Source organism: Triplophysa dalaica, chromosome 24 (assembly GCF_015846415.1).
Source record: "Triplophysa dalaica isolate WHDGS20190420 chromosome 24, ASM1584641v1, whole genome shotgun sequence".
Taxonomy (NCBI): Eukaryota; Metazoa; Chordata; class Actinopteri; order Cypriniformes; family Nemacheilidae; genus Triplophysa; species Triplophysa dalaica.
Genome location: NC_079565.1, coordinates 1,966,162 through 1,983,170, shown reverse-complemented (window position 1 = coordinate 1,983,170; position 17,009 = coordinate 1,966,162). Strand labels below are relative to the sequence as shown.

General features: G+C 37.4%; 1 protein-coding gene across 3 annotated transcripts in view; it reads left to right on the top strand.

Annotated features, from left to right (window-relative positions):
- The window catches only part of syt7a (synaptotagmin VIIa), a 76,645-nt gene that overhangs the window by 23,931 nt on the left and 35,705 nt on the right, over positions 1–17,009 (top strand). For all 3 annotated transcript variants that reach the window (XM_056739543.1, XM_056739541.1, XM_056739540.1), the window contains exon 2: positions 7,353–7,456. In XM_056739543.1, coding sequence (XP_056595521.1) covers positions 7,353–7,456 — 104 coding nt within the window. The remainder of the gene's footprint in view (positions 1–7,352; positions 7,457–17,009) is intronic.

Below are 17,009 nucleotides of genomic sequence, written 5' to 3'. Positions count from 1 at the left end.
AATTTTTTACAGCTGTTTCATTTACTGATGCCCGTCGCTGCGTTTACAGAAGCGTGCTTCCTTTCTCTCGGCTCACACACACACGGTGTTAAATCTGTCCGTCAAACTGCCGGTACCATCACACATGGGACGTCGGGGTCACGTGACTTGCGGAGGAATAGATTAAATTATCGTATCCATGACAACAGGCCGATAGAACCGAGCGGAAGCATGGTCCAGCACGGCCACAGGAGGAAAACTGTTGAAAGGTTGAAAATGATAGCGGTATTACGACTATTAAAGTGTTCAATCATCTTACATGTAATTAATATTTCATTCAGCCTGCAGCAGGGGTCTAATTATTTGATTTACGCACCTTTATTTAAGATAATACCCGTTAATGACTGTTAAAGACAACGATATTAAAGTGGACAGAGATGCTGCAAGTGGTTATGTAATGGTGCCGTCTCTGTCACACGCTGTTTTAGTCCTGGAGCGAAACTTCGAGTCGCTCACCCCCCCTAGAGCAGAATTCCAACATTCCGGGTCATTGGGTCGCCATAGCGATTCGTGCATCAGATGTTGCTGTTAACCATGGTGAAGACAGAAAGTAGGCAAACGTTTTTGGCTGCTAGTCTGAATAAATAACAATAAGACGCATTGCTTGGATCACATCATGACATTTAACATTCACATTTTAAATTAACCTTTTGTAATTGAAAAGTTTTTTTTCTTTAAAAAATGAAACAGAATTTGAACATACAATAAAACTGCTTAACTCGAAGAGAATTTCTTTAATCGGTTAGGCACAAAATTGAAAAACAAAGCAATGAAACATTGTTGACGCAGGTCACCTATTGGTAGCTCCAATAACAGGATCAAACTAACAAAATCGTATCAATTCGTTTTTTACGAGGAGGCTAATTCAAATGAATTTGTACGATCTTGTTTTAGTACGACTTTTTTTCGCGCCATGGGTTTAAGTGTTGCGTTTTCTAATAATTGTTACGTTTTTGTATGATTCACATCTTATGAATTTATTCGGATTAGCCACCTTGTAAAATAATTACACGTTTTTGATAGATCAGGTTGGAATAAACAGATCGTAAATAAAATCTTGTATCGTTGTATCCCAATATACCATGCCACGATATATATTGTTACTCCCCTAGCAAATAACCAAGAATATTATCTTTTTTGTTTGACTCATTTTAATAGTAACATTGTCCCTTAGTGGCTTTGTTTGGCCTTCTTGACAGGAGGAAAACAGGCAGGAAACATCATCTGAAATTATGCATGTCGCGTTTGAACTTGCATCACCTGCGTAAAAGCAACACAGCTTTAGAAGTCAGACGTGTGTTTTAAAAGCTTTAAATATTTCAGCAGAACGTCACGAGCAGGTTACGTAAGAGCATCACAGCCGGGCGTTCTGTATATTTGAGCACCAGCAGGATGTTTTAGTGACTCCATTCAGGAGAGCTTTCAGGTGGATTGTTTCACGTGCGTTCATTTCTCCCTCTTTATTCTTAAAACACAATTTGGTCCATTATCAGATCCTCAAGTCTGATAAAGTGAATTACAGCAGCAAACTGAAATATCGTATGACCCACAAATGACAGTGAAAGACAGAGATGGACTGGAAGCTAGTTAGAACTTCAGTTTGAAAGTGATCTGAAAATATTATTTTGTACTTGTATAGAGGTTCATTTTCGCAATTAGCAAAGTGGTTTACATTTACATTACATTTATACATTTGGCAGACGCTTTTATCCAAAGCGACTTACATTGCTTTATTCTTATACATTTTACATAGGTATTTGCTATCCCCTGGCATCAAACCCACAACCTTGTGTTGTTAACGCAATGCTCTTACCACTGAGCTACAGGAAAGCTGGTTTGGATAAGAATATATGAGTTTGGTTCCAAAATAAGAATTTAAAGTTTATTAAAAATCATGATTTTTTTATTATGTTGACATGTTTTTATTGTGTTTTATTGTGGTAGTAAGCTGTATTTTTTTGAGTATTTATCGCTTAAATCAAATCAAACACTTGGTTTGATATTAATTTGAATGCACAATAAAAAACATGATTTTTGAAAAATGTTATTCATTTTGAACCAAAGGCATACACGTTTAATTTCATCGGACCATTTTTCCTCTCTTAATTCGTCTGTGTTATTTATATACTAGCTATAAACATCTAACTTTAGCTTGCTCAGCAGAATGAAGATAGTTAAGAAACCAATCATAGTTTATTCACAGCAACACCTGCTTTAGCAGTAGAATACACTTGAGATGTGTTATGGATTGTAACACACTTCATTAAAAGGAAGGAAGGAGGCGGGAACCGGCAAACATTCAAAACATTTAATAAATTAATATAACAGCCGGCGGCCCCTCACGGACGACCGCCGGCGAACAAAACATGAACATAAATATAAATACAAATACAACCATAACATAAGTTTGGGCCCGGTCCTCTCTCCTCGACGGTCCGGTCGCTCGTTCCTTTTATATGCTCCCATCTCCTACGTGATTCGAGGCCGGTGTGCGCACAGCTGGCGCTAATTCACAATTACTCACCGGACTCGAACCACGGTCTCGCCCCGCCTACACTACATGGATGTAGTCTGACAAATTCTGGGATGCAAACTGCATCAACTTGAGCTTTTGTATCTTTATATTGAAAAGCATTTGCATCTTCATGCATTGAGTATGTTTTGATTTCTTAGAATTGAACAGGCTGTTTTTTGTTAATGTGCCTTTAAGATGGGATAACATCTTTGTGTGTAAAAACTGAGCTTGGATAGGTGGTTTTTAACAATTAAAAGACATTTAAGATCTGAACACTATAACGGCAGAACTTTTATATCATTTTGACCACAGAATGAGTTACTGTATCAGGACTTTTAATGCAGCGGAGCTCAAACTATACTGCCAGTAAATGATCAAGAGTCGAAGTGTGTGTGTGTGTGTGACACTAATGCACTTGAGCTATAATCATCTTCTCATACCTCTGATAAGACTAATACACTCAGAGTCTCACTTAGAGCCGAAGAAGAAACACAGACATGCACTGGAAGATTTATTGCTCATTAGATGCTCTCCCATAGCTCAGGAAAGTTTTATGTTTCACTTAAGTATCAACTTTGTGTCATTCTTAATGTTTTTTGCTTCAAATAAATTGTAGACACAGCAGGGACAGCTGGGGTTTTGGTAGAGTTTGAAGAGAAATGTTTGAGTTCATACCGAGACTTTTGGTGGCAGACTTCAGTAACTTGACTGATCTGAGCACAGTTGGATATGTTGTTGTGTGCTCTGCTCTCCATTGAGTATCAGCAGAGTGTCGGTCACATTTTATCCATATTTTACATCCGTATAAATCTAAAGGAGTAGTTCACTTCAACATTTACCTCCATTCACTACTATGGAAAGTCAATGGGGGCAAATCTCAAAATGAACTACTCTTTTAATGCATGCAATTACTTTATTAATGTATTAACATTTATTATATTTTATATCATTCATTTTAGGGTAATGAATGATGTACATAAAAATGAGAAAATGTGTTTGAATGCCACTGTGTCAATGGAAAGTTGCTAAAAGAACTTAAAGGAACAGTTCACCCAAAAAGGAAAATGCTGACATCATTTACTCAACCTCGTACTACATTTCTTTGTTCTGCTAAACACACAGGAAGATATTTGGAAGAATGATAGCAATTTTCAGTTCTGGGACATCATTGAGAATCATTGACCACCATAGTAGAAAGTTCACTCTCCTAATTTCGTGTTCAACAGAACAAAACAAAATATACTTTTAATATGTTTTTTACAACTATAATATATTTTCCCAGAACTAATATATTAGTAAAACATATATTAAAAGTATTTAGATAGAAATGAGATATTTTGAAGAATTTAGGAGAGCAAACTTTGACTACCATTTAAATGTTTCCTACTATGGTAGTCAATGATGTCCCAAAACTGAAGATTGCTCTCATTCTTCCAAATATCTTCCTTTGTGTTTAGCATAAGAAAGACATTTATACAGTAAATGATGACAGAATTAAAATTGTTGGCTGAACTTTGGCTTCATATTGTCATTTTACTTTTAAAACATAAAACAAAATCTTCCTTTATGTGAATTTCTTTGTGTGTGTTAAAATCGAATAAGGTCATACTTTCATTTCACACAAAGTTAAACCTGGCAGCTCAAATTATAAATCATTATTATAAGCTTAACATTGTAAAGCAAGGTTGGGTAAGAATAATTGTTTAGAGTTTCGAGGGATGCTGAATTATTATTGTGTTTTATATGTGTCGGGTCTGTGCATGGCTGTGTGCTTTCTGTAATATTACAGCCGCACTTAATACATCACAGATCTGAATCGCACAAAGCAGCCAAATGGAGACGCAGAGGGAGCGTTATCTTCAGACAGAAAACAATAACCAAACTCCTCCGTATCTCTCTCTCATCGCTCGCTCTGTGTCCGTCTGGTTCGGCTAACTGTGCACTGTTTAGGAGGCTTGAGTGCCGCGTGTGTGTCCTTCACCAGGGACGCTTTCTCTTGTTGAGATTTCATCACCCCTATTTTTCTCCAGGCTAGAGGCTCAGAGACGCACCTTCATCTCTCTCCCGGGGGTCAGCGGCGATTACACTGGCGCACACTCTGATAACAGATAAGACTGTGTGTGTGTGTGAGAGAGAGAGAAATAGAGAGACACAAACACAAATCGCTCCTCTGTGCGTCTCTATGATAAAGGTGAAGGTTATTTAAAGACTTTGAAGACTGAGGCCGCCTGACTGTCCTAAGCAAGTACGACGTAAAGTTTTCAGCAACACTTTTTTTTCCCTTTCTTAAAGCTAAGTTCCCTCTATAGCGCCATCTCTGTCTGAAGCATAGAACTGCAATTTATTTCATGTAGGTTTTGGACCAATGAGAGTGAGTGCACATTTGTTTGTTTATATGCCAGCTGTGGTCACAATCAGTTCTTTAAGCAGAGAGACGGCCGTATCACAGACAGCAGGGATCTGTCTGTCTCTCTGCACCCAGCTGTGCTGCTATCTATCGAGTGTACACAACAACCGGCGGGAGAATGAGTCCGTCACAAGTCCAGCATCTGCTGGTTTCAGAGTGTGTAAGTGTAGGTTGAGTCAATTAAACTCTGGGACTTTTTTTTTTAATGGACAACACACACCTGAAGCTTTTGTTTGTGTGTGTTTTCACAGGTTTTGTTTGATGATGTGTTACATTTTTTAAGTTTAATTTAGAGGCGCAATAATCGGTCGGTGAAAGCGTTTTTTCACACAATCAGTTTAAAAACAGCCAATGATCAGAGCCAACAAATTTGTGCTTTGTTTATAGAAAATGTTAGGAAACATCACCAGTTTGATGTTCAAATTTATTAGTCATTATATGAATTAATAATTAACAGGAATTATTTTCAGGATTTCTTTTATTCAGTGAGGCTGAAATAAAACACTTCACCTTTAAAAAGACGTTATTGTGACATTTACAATTATTGTTATTATTATAAAGACAAAACTCAATCGAATAACATTTTAATTAGAGAAAGTGCTGGCAAACAGTATACTTCCTATTTGTGAGAACAATAAAACATTTTTTTTTTGCAAACATCCATTCCTACACACACACTCACACACACATGTTTGTACAGCTATCTTTATGAGGACATGCATTGATGCAATGTAATCTCTAGCCCCTAACCATCAGAAGTGATTACCTGACCCTAATCCTCACCCTAAACCTATCCTAGACCTAATTATTACCTAAAACCAGGTCTTGACCCTCAACCAGCCCTTTAAAGGGGTCTCAGAAAGTGAGGACCGGCCAAAATGTCCTCACTTTACTCTCTTAGTCCTGACTCTGCTGGTTTAAATCTCAAACTGGTCCTCATAAAGATAGATGTACAAGTGCACCATACACACACACACACACACACACACACACACACACACACACACTGACTGCATGAGTATGACATGTTGTCTGAGCTCACAGGATGGGTCTTAACTGTTTCTTACTCTTACTGACCCTCTCTCTCCTCAAGCGTTCATCCGTTCATCCCTCCGTCTCAGCCCACACCTCCATCAGCAGATGATCCATTCATCATGTACAGTCACAACTCTTTAAAGGTGCACTAAACTGACGTTGTACGAAAAGTTGGTCGTTTTTGCACGAGTTCCCTACCACTGAAACAGGGTTTTACACCAGCGAAGCTGCTGACTGCATTCATCAATAATTCAACTCTGTTACCAAAGTTATTGTGAAAAAGCATTTTTCATTTTTATTTTATGAGCATTTTAAATTCATCACTAAATATAAAACTTAGCTAGCTAGCCTCTTAAGTGGGGCTTATTTGACCTTATTATATATAAAGTGGCAAGCATAGTTATTATAGTTTTGATTTTAGTTTTATTTAGTTTAATAAAACAAATTAGTTAGCTTTTATTTTTCGATTTTTATGTTAGTTTTAGTAAGTTTTCAATTTATAAATTATTTGTTTATTTTTTTGTTTTGCTATATAACATTAATTTATTTTATTCATTATCATAATTTAAGTGGTCTAAACTTATTTCAGGGCATTTTTTTTTAATCTAGTTTAAGTTTTTGCAATAATTTTTAGGTCAGTATTTGATTTGATTTTAACAATCAGAAACGTTTTCAAAAAATGTATTCTAGTAAAGAAACCTTGCATGTAGATGTTAATGCTTTTTTCTACACAGACTCGATTTCATGCGCTGATGCATTGAGATAAACGCTTCATACAGTACATAAGCATGTGAGCTTACATGCGTCCGGCTGCACGGGCTTGATTTCATGCGCTGTTGCATTTCAGATCATGACGAACGCATGGCCGCAGGGTGCGCTGTTACGGGTTGTCTACTGTCACGGCACAGAAACGGTTAGAGTTTAGTTAAACTGTTAGATTGACATGTTAACAGTTACCTGCATGATGTGGTGTAATGACACAGATGGGAAACACTGTTTCGGGTGCTGTGGTTTATGAGGATGCATGTCGAGGATGTCAAGGACTGCAACGTGTCTGTCAAACAGTCGCATCTGTGTTGCATTTACTGTACATGAAACTCAAATTTTAATTTCACATACACATCTCTCTCCTCTCTGTCTCAAGATTCACATTTCTTTCTCTTTCTCTATGGCTCTCTGTAAGGGTCTTTTTTTCTTTTTGCTCATTTTCTTCTCCAGTCACATTTATTCCCCCTAACGTGAGAAATATTGATTTATCTGGAGAACTTCATAGACTTTATAAACTCTTCAGAGTAAATGTCAGATTGCTCTCGTTCAGATGGATATTAACCCCTCTTGTGCGTGTGTGTGTTACAGGCTCGATCTCTTTGACCGTGCTGTTGGTGTCGTTGGCTGTGACGGTGTGTGGCGTTTGGCTGGTGGCTCTCTGCGGCGTCTGTGGATGGTGTCAACGGAAGCTGGTGAGTTACGTGCACACCGCTCAGAACACCTTAGCAACAACCTGGCAACCCCTGGAAACAGCCATTATGGTGTATTTTTTTTAAACATCTGTATACATTTTTGCCTTTGCATTCGTAAATGCTTGAAATCACATGATTTTCATTAACAATGAGCTGGAATTTCCACATCACAACATCAGATCACGTTTAAGTATCAATGATGACCTTGAGTGACCTCAGTGGTTATCAAAGAAAAGAGTCACCATACATTATAAAATACATTTGTACATCCCTTTGTAATGTTTATAGTCCTATTATGAATTGATATTGAATTCAGTCAAATATTCTTAACCGGGACAACTATGTGTGACCTTTGAACCTTCACAGCTGGAGTCACAAGGTCACATATATCGCCATCTGAACATGCTTTTCTGAACCTTTCTGCCTGTCGTCCTCGAATATGATTTATACCACTTTATAATGTTATAGTGCAGGATGAGCAATAATCATATAGGAACAAGCATCAACGTTGTGTGAACGAAGGTTATGAAACAGGAAGTGATGCAGTAGTTTTTGAGCTCTTGTTTTTATTTGAAGAGGTCTGTAACCTTGTGTTTGTCAGCTGACAGTGTGACCTGTTTCTCATGCGTCTGCTTCACTGAATCTTACACGGCCTGCCGCTGCATGTAACGTTATGGTGAATGACTCAGTTAATGTGTGTTGTGTGTGTACGAACACTGTACGATAGCAGAAAGTGTGTCTGGGATGGTTTTGCTGCCCTCGTAAAGGTGAATTACGTTTGTTCAATCGGACCACTCTTAAAAAATTCACAGCGTCAAAAATCTAAAAAAGTATACAAAATAAAATAAACAATAAATCAATGATAAAACAAGTACAAGGTTCATAGAGGGAATAAATTATGTTTTAATTCAACTCTGTGAATGCCAGAAGGTTTGTTGTCTGTTCAAGGTTGGGTCAAGTATTTTGTCATTGTTGAAAATTGGATGTTCAGATTTTCAGAGGAAAATGAGTGCGCAAACTTCTTTTCAACATTAATACAGTGTTGCTAGAGCATTGTGTGTAGTTTTTAAAGCGATTCCAAAATCTCTCAGATTTTCTGGTCTCTATACAGTCCGCTCATTCCTTAATATGGAGCTTTTTTCAGCACATGTTTTATATTATTATTAAAGGGAAAGTTCAACAAAAAACCTCACCCTCATGTGGTTCAAAACCCGTAAATAACTGCGTAACACAAAAGAAGATATTTTGAGAAAGGTGTCAGTGGTTTTGTGTTCATACAATGGAAGCAAATGGGGTTCAATATTTTTTAAATATCCTCTGTTGTGTTATGCAAAAGAAAGTAAGTCATACAGGTTTAAAATGACATGATGGTGAATAAATGATGAAAGAATTTCCAAAACCTTCATTTCTTGGAAACTGTCTCTTTAAGTGTATTATTAGATTTAGGTTAAAAGTCACAGTAAATAATTCACGTGCATATTCACGTGTTTGTGTGTGTTTGTAAATAAAGAGGTTTTCACCTTATTGATGCATGGGTTTGGAGCAGCGGCAGTCAATGCTGAGGTCGAACCCATTCCAAGGCAATAAAAAAGCAATAAAATCTGATCGAGTCCACTTTAAAATCATTCATCGAAAGGTGCTCGTTTATAATAGAGGTGACTGTGAATTATAAATTCACTTTTAGATACATTTCGTATTTCATTACATTCGCTAAATGAAAACTCAACCATCCTTCTCACGTAAGGAGTTACATTTCAACACTTGTCAAACGTATACAATGAATTAAAATCTCTGGAGGTCGATAAAGGCGAATAGAGAAAGTTTGAGAGATTGGTTGACCTTCTCTCCTGACATGATACCAGGATCAAGTTTGTGGTCTCATTCTTTTAGCCACGTTGCTTTCGTCACTTGATGTAGGACTAGGACTCTACCGCTAGAGGTGAGAATCAGCGCACGTGACCTCTGACCTTCAGAGGGAGGAGATAGGGCATTGATGGAAATATGAAAAAATGAATGGAGCGTATTTAGGGTCCGCGGTGTGGATGGGATTTCACTTCAGCGTTAGACTGCGGGCGGATTCTCAGACAGGATAGAGACAGTGAGATATGGATACATCATCCTCCGCTCATCCAAGGGTAAACAGGACAACGGAGATGCTTCCTGTATCTGTATATTTTATCATGCCTTGTTTTTGATCTACTGTATTAAACATGCCCACGTAGCCATTTTCAGAGGAATGTTATGTTGCTCAGATGTTGCTTTTTCATGGTTGAGGAGAAGATTTCTCAGTTGGGTTTCAATCTCAAAATAAAAATAGAACAAATGTTCAAATCTAAAAAAAGAAATGTAGCTTGTAGAGGTAAAATAATCTGGATATGAGTAAATTGAATCTTTCATTATCATCACTTTTGGTAATTTAACATACGGTCCAGCAATCGTGTGATGAGGAAAGGTGTTTGTTAAAGATTTAACCTTCAACCCTCCCGACCTCCATCCATACAAACATCCTTCATCAAAGAGACGTTGAATCTCTACAGATTCCCAATTTAGAACATGAAGGATTTTTAACCGCTGCATACATGCAGATGAAGATGTGAAGGTCTTTTGTTTCTTCACGTTTTCTGTGAGAATCTGAATGGATTCAAAATCCCATAAAATCTCAAGGTTTTGTGGGTTTTATTCGATGCTTATAAAAAGCAAAACCATTTGACTTCCTGTTTCCTTACATCATCACAGGATAGAGATTCATTTGTCAGGAGTTTAGTTTCAGATTCCAATCAATCGCTCTATTCCCTTCATTCCCGTTATCGTATGATTAAGCATGATTTTTTTTGTGTGTTATTCCAAAGAAATAAAAACATCTTTGTATTTATTCTTTCACATATAATTTTTTTTGCTCTGCCTCTCGAATGACTTCATCAGGGGTTATTTATTTTAAAGCCGTCAGTATGCTTTTCATACTCCAATTCTTTCATAACCAATAAAATCAGATATCGTTTCATATCGTGAGTTGTTTTTAGAATTGAGTTTTTTTCCTTCAGGAGAAAACGTTTCTCTTTTTTTGCGCCATGAGTCAGTTGGACTTTACCGTTCCCCTGTGTAATGACTGGATTTCGTGAGGTCAACCAGATTGATATTAAATCCTTAATGAATTTGGGATGCTGTGTGTGTCTGAGATCATTACATCTTGTCCTGGGATTGGAGAAGACCTATTGTTACCTTCGACACTTTTTTATGTAGTTTCAGGCTTATTTCGGTGAGGGCATATTTAGGAAGAACAGATAATTTGTTGTGGAAATGATGTGATGAAATTGAATTTTCCTGCAGAACTTCTCCACTTGATTGGTTGTGTCACTTTACATACTATTCACTCTAAATAGTATGTAAGATTAGAATTAGTGCATGCCACATGGTAGTATATAGAAACAGTGCTGATGTTCTGTATAGTACTTCAAAAAATATATAAAACCCTATATTACAGAATGTACTGATTAAAAACGAGTGTGTGTGTGTTTGCGGTGCTGAATGTTTGATATTGAGTATTTTTTGTATTTGTAGCGTGAGTTTGTGTGCTATGTGGTGACATCAAAACAAGCAAACACACCAGTGCTGCATTTACCCTTTAACCCTCTTTCTTTTTAATTGACTACATTAGGCTGCATTTACAACGTTTTAGTGTTAATAGCATTGAAACCTTTGGGAAACGTTGAGCTGACTTTATTTAAACAAGCACTTTTAAAATCAAATTATATCATCATTAGTTTTAAATGTATAAAAGTTGTTTGGGAGAGCAAATGTTGGGTGCAGCTTTTCCAAACGTTGTAACATTTCACAAAGTGAAATAGTACATTTATAGCAAATAAAAATAAAATAAAAACTAAAGACACAGGAGGAGTTGTGGAGCTCGTGTGACAGATGCACGCTGAGCCGGTCTCAGACACCCTCCATTGACTTTAGTTTTTTTAGATCTCGGTGCACAGGTGCGGCTATTGACTAAAAATCTGTTACCCGTAGCTGTAGATCTAAACATCTCAGCCGCCTGATTTCAATGGAGGCAGAAGTCTTTGCGTTTTAGAAATAGACTCCGATACTCTTTTCTTGAGAGTTATCATCAACTAATGAACATGCAAATTTTGAGAGAGTGTTGCATGCGAATAGCATCCTGGAAAAGCAAGAGTTTGAGCACAAAAGCATGAAGTGGAGAGAAGATTAAAGGTTCAGGTGCGACTGCGGGGGAGCAGTTATGAGTCTATTGCGGCTCAATTCATATTTATTGATTATATCTTCTATGAAAAGGATGGCGCTGAATTTACTTAAAGGTCTAGTATTTACTTAAATTTAATTTACTTAAATATCTGCAAAATGATAAAGCTTGAAGTTCAGTGCGAAGTGAGGTATTTTCTTTAACAGATTTCGACTACAGAGAATGGCTGGAACCAGACTACAGCCCTCTACTTCCCGGGTTAATGATGTCACTATTTTTTTTAAACTCCGCCCACAGGAATACACCAAAAAAGGGGCGAGGCCTTCCTAAGAGAAGAGGAAGAACCGCTGGAGTAGTGTGCGGTTATCAGAGGTAGTAAACATTTGACTGAGCTGCGCGCTTAACTACTTTCACTTTCATCACAGTCCTACAACTGGTAATAAGAATTCAGCTACACACATTCTAAGATAACCAACGGTTTAAATAACATCTTCCATGACTTTAACATCGGCTGTGAAATCTGTTCTGTGTAATACACTGATATTGTGTGTGTATGCGCGCATACCTCATAAACACTTCTATGAATCGTCCTTTGAAGTCCTGCTTGCAAATGTCTCCTGGTCAATCTGCTTGTTTTATTATCCAACTCGGGTCCAATATAAAAAGGCAAAACTAACGCTTCACTTATCAGTGTTAATTAATATAACCGGTCTGTCCCAATCAGTCCAGTCATTTCTCTCGCCATAGAAGGAAAAAAATGCGATCTTTAATAAAGATTGAAGTTTGCACATGCACTAGCAGACCTCCGTTACACTTCGATCGATCTGCACGAACAGGCAATTTGGTTTAATCATTTGTAAATATAATGTCATACATGTTATTAAAATACATATTTAGTTCTATTTTTGTGTAATAATTGTACCTTTTAAAATTATTGGCTGCATCTGGGTTTCTATGTGTTATAAGTTCGGAGCGGTTGTTATCTGGGAACTGGCCGATCAGAATCAAGCAATCCAACGAGCCGTGTTATAATGAATATTATTATTCTATTCTATCCTTGACTGCTCTTAGCCATTCTCTTCTAAACTATTCTGTTTTGTTGAAGTATTGTGTATAAAACAATGCTGATTAAAGACTTTGAAATTGAGAAAAAGAGGGAGTGTAAGTGTATGTGTGTGTGAGAGAGAGAGAGAGAGAGAGAGAGTTTGACCGCCAAGCTGGAGTGAGATGAATACAGTTGGAGAGCACAAACAGAAGATGTGCCCAGAGAAGAAGAATATATGAAGAAATTCACATCAGACAGAGCGGCTCTTTTGAGCTTTCCAGCCATTGATGGAACACTTCATAAAGAAAGAGAGAGCGCCAAAAAGAGAGAGAGAGCCATGTGTGTGTATGTGGTCTGAGAATGTCTGTTTGAATGAAGCTTTTCTCTGATGTCTTTGCCTTTAGCTGTGTGTGTGTGCTTGCGTGAGTGTGTGCGTGTGTGCCTTTGCTCAGAGCGAGTCATGCTACTGAATGCACATTTCTCTCTTTTCCTCCTTCCTGCATGTCACACACCCACCAATGGCGTCTCGATTTCTATACGGACCCCCGGGAATGGTTGTCACTCACATCCCTTCTGAGCTTCACAGTTGGCGAGCTGTGGCTTTCTTCTCTCGTCTCCATCATCAGCTTCCATGTCTTCTGTCTCGCTTTCATCGTCGACTTCTATTTCAAACCCCGCCTCCTCCAGCCCCCTTCGCTCTCTGTTTTGTCTCACGCTCTCTTCCTGAAAATTTCATGATCCGGCTGAATGATAGATGAGTTTTCTTTGATAGCTTATTCTTGACTGTCAAAAGCTGAGACTACTCTACTTACCCTGAGACAGCCGCGTGTAAGTACACTGTGTGTGTGTGTCTTTGTGCGTGTTTTTACAAATCGCACATTATGCACAGCTGAATGTTTAGTTTACTGAATGTAGTTGCAGTAATTTGGACGGGTGGACAAATGCATGTTTGGTTGTATATTCAAATGTTTCAGTATTTTTGTCTTCCAGTCCTCAAATAAAATTCATTCAACAAGACAAAAAAGCAAACAAATTGAAAAGTGCTTTAGAAATAATTTGATTGCGACTTTTTTGCTATCTAAAGTGAAACATTATTAGGTGGATTTGGTGTCAAGGTAATACCATGTTTTTCATTTAACACTGTCTTTCTCTTAGAAGTTTCTGAAAGCACCAAGGTCAAGCATCACAGTATAAATCAAAGTTGCCAGTATTACTATGTCTACTACGGTCACAATATATTTTAATTTAAATGCATGTGTTTAAAATGTATTACTGTAGCATAAATAAATTGAAATTCTCTGAGCTTTGGATCATACAAACGCATAATAGTCGGTGTGTCTTTGCGTATCTGCATGTATGAACACAATCATGTTTGTGACACATCAAGGTCACGCTGAATATAAACTGTGACATAACCTCTCACATGTATCGAGTTAAATATGTAAGCAGCCTTTAAGGGCACATCGCTGTTTAGTCATGTATTTATACATGTGTTTCATGGATCATCCGGCATGTCTCTCATCACATGTCTTTAATAGTGTGTTAAGAGCCGCGATTAATTGACGTACAGTATTGATTTCAACGTGCTCTGAGGTGGTCATTACATTTAGTGTCTGTGTGAATCACAGAGAAACAACAGCAGTACCGCCGTGTTTAAATTATACCATCACATGCCATACTGTATATAATGTACTTATAAACATATTTTCAGAGCTTTGAGTTGGAAGAAAAACTGCTTGTTGTTACTTTTGTTAAAGGTTGTCTTCAAGCTTCTACAGTTACATTGTGTATCACATGCTAAATTGTTACTTTATGGTTTAATTACGAGAAGATACATGACGTTTAAATGCAGTAGTTTCATCATAGCTTACAACGGATTGTCTCATAACGGTTCTGCCATTTTCTTAAAACAATGTTGTGTAGTAGACGGGGAGTTTTTGTGTTATTTTGTTGGTGTTTATTGATTTGTGAGACCTTTGGGACTTACATCATGTGTAGACTTGTTTGTACATTTCCCAGGAGTTGGTCAAATTTGACAAAACTTCCCTTGAACACATCTACTTTTGTGTTTTTCTAACTCTGTAGAGATTTTCTTACAGAATATTTACTGTCAAGTTTACATAAATACAAGGTAAATGTGTGTGTGTGTGTTGTACCGTTGTCCCCTCTGGCTGACTGACTCATGACTGTGTGGCTCTATGAATCAGGGACTGTCCTTTTTCGTTAAAATCAGTCTCTCAGACGCTGCAGTCATGATGATATTGAATTTAGATATTTGAAAAATTTATATTCTGATAGAAGATCCAGATTAAAGACATTTTTTTATGTTTACATTAACTGGCCCAAGCTGGTCTAGAAAGTTGATCAGATGGTCTACCAGTTACTAGACTTTACTTCATTTTACCGTAGTAAATCATTTTATTTCTGTGACTTTGTGAGAAAATAAAAGTGGGATTTTATGCTTTGAGAATGTGTTCTATAAAACACATTTGGATGAAGAGAGAAGTTAAAACAATAAAAGGGGATTGGTGCAAAAAACAGCAGAGGTAAAGCAAAATTTTGAATATTATATATTGTGTTTTTTACTAAACCTTATTCTTGTATATCATGTACTTTCTTCCTCCTTATTTTGTTGTAATTCTTGAGATTTTAATCTAAAAAAAGTTTAAATTATTTTTTATTTTATTCGTAATTAACATAATTTTATTTTAATGTATTCTGTGTGTCGTACCGGGCATTTCACTGCATTTTGTACTGCAGTGCCCATAAAAAAGAAAAATCTCAGATAGACATCAATGAGATCCAATGGATAGCGAATGAAAACTCTTGCTTAAATCTCATCTGCGTCTCAGACATTTCTCCTACGAAATAGTCAGAAATGTCACAAATGTGGAAGAGATGTCAACAATGTGTCAAACTGAGCTCAGATTTGTCTTGTCTGCAATCAAAAGTCAATATTATTGAAGATCTCAATACGAACTTCTCATCAAATTTATACAAATCCAGATCATTTTACCTCGACAATCTACATTCATTTTACACATGTGTTTTATTAATAGTGTTTTGTTTCTCATTTTAGGTAAAACACATGAGACTAAGTTGATACTTAAATGAAACACAATTGACCACTCCATTACATCTCCTGAGCTATTAAAAAGCAACATCTAAGCTTTGAGTATAAGTGTTTGTGTACCTTTACGTGACCAGTAAAACTCATATCAACTCATAAAACCAGAGAGAAACTAACGAGTGAATGCATTTTCTGCCCTTGCTCCGGGAGCTTTGTGTATCCAGGACAACCTCCCATCCAATCACAGAGCCAACAAGGCAGCATGTTTAAAACTCTCGTCCCCCTTTGCTGTGCAGAGCTCATGATATTCCTCCTCTCTCTGATATACCCTGACACACGCTCAGAGATGAGCCAGGCTGAACTAGCTGAGCAGTAGAGGAGCCAGCGAGAGAGGCAGGACGCCTGCCCGGATGATAGCCGATGGCAGAATAGAGATGAGATGGAATGAGACAGCGAGAGCCCTGGGACAGATCTCGCTGTGAGGAGTTTTTAACTAGCTAGGGCGTCTCCACGGTAACCGCTTCACACAGATGGGTCGTGGCTGAGTGGACGAGAGGGAGCGTGTGCTGCTTTGTCCGAGGAGATTTTCCATTCCCTCTTTCCATTTTGGTGTAATCTTTAAGTCTTTAAGTTACATCCATAATAGTCTTCTATCATCATGTGCAAAACTTCCAGTTCTTTTAGCTGGCTGCAGTTTCTCCTTCTGGGGCTGCACTACTGTCAAGGTTGCCAATTGTAAAAGTAAATAAGTGAAGAGTGAAATTTTGTAAAAGAAAATAAAGTGTTGCCAGAAGGTAGATTTTACACTTGTTAGTTTGATGAGAGATGAAGAAATCTCAAAGGTAGTCTATATGTTTTATTGGATGGTTGCAAATGTGCATACTGGGGGGTTTCTAGTGTATTCTGGGTGTTGGCTAGCGCAGTTACAACAATTGGGTGTCAAGCAAGGTACCACGTAAAGCAACAGAGAAGGTGATGACCTACTACAGTAGTGAACAAAAGCGATGTTGAAAAATGAATCTCTTCACTCTCTATTTAAATATATTTTTATATACATATATTGCCAATATTTGCGAAACATTGAATACAATATGGGCAAAGCTTATTGACTCTCAAGAGCAATGTGAATGACTGCTGTAGTCAAAAACAAAAGCCAATAGACAATAGTCAACTTGCTTTATTATCCATGAGCCTTTTGTTATTCTCTTCATGTTTTGTATATTAGAACAAACAC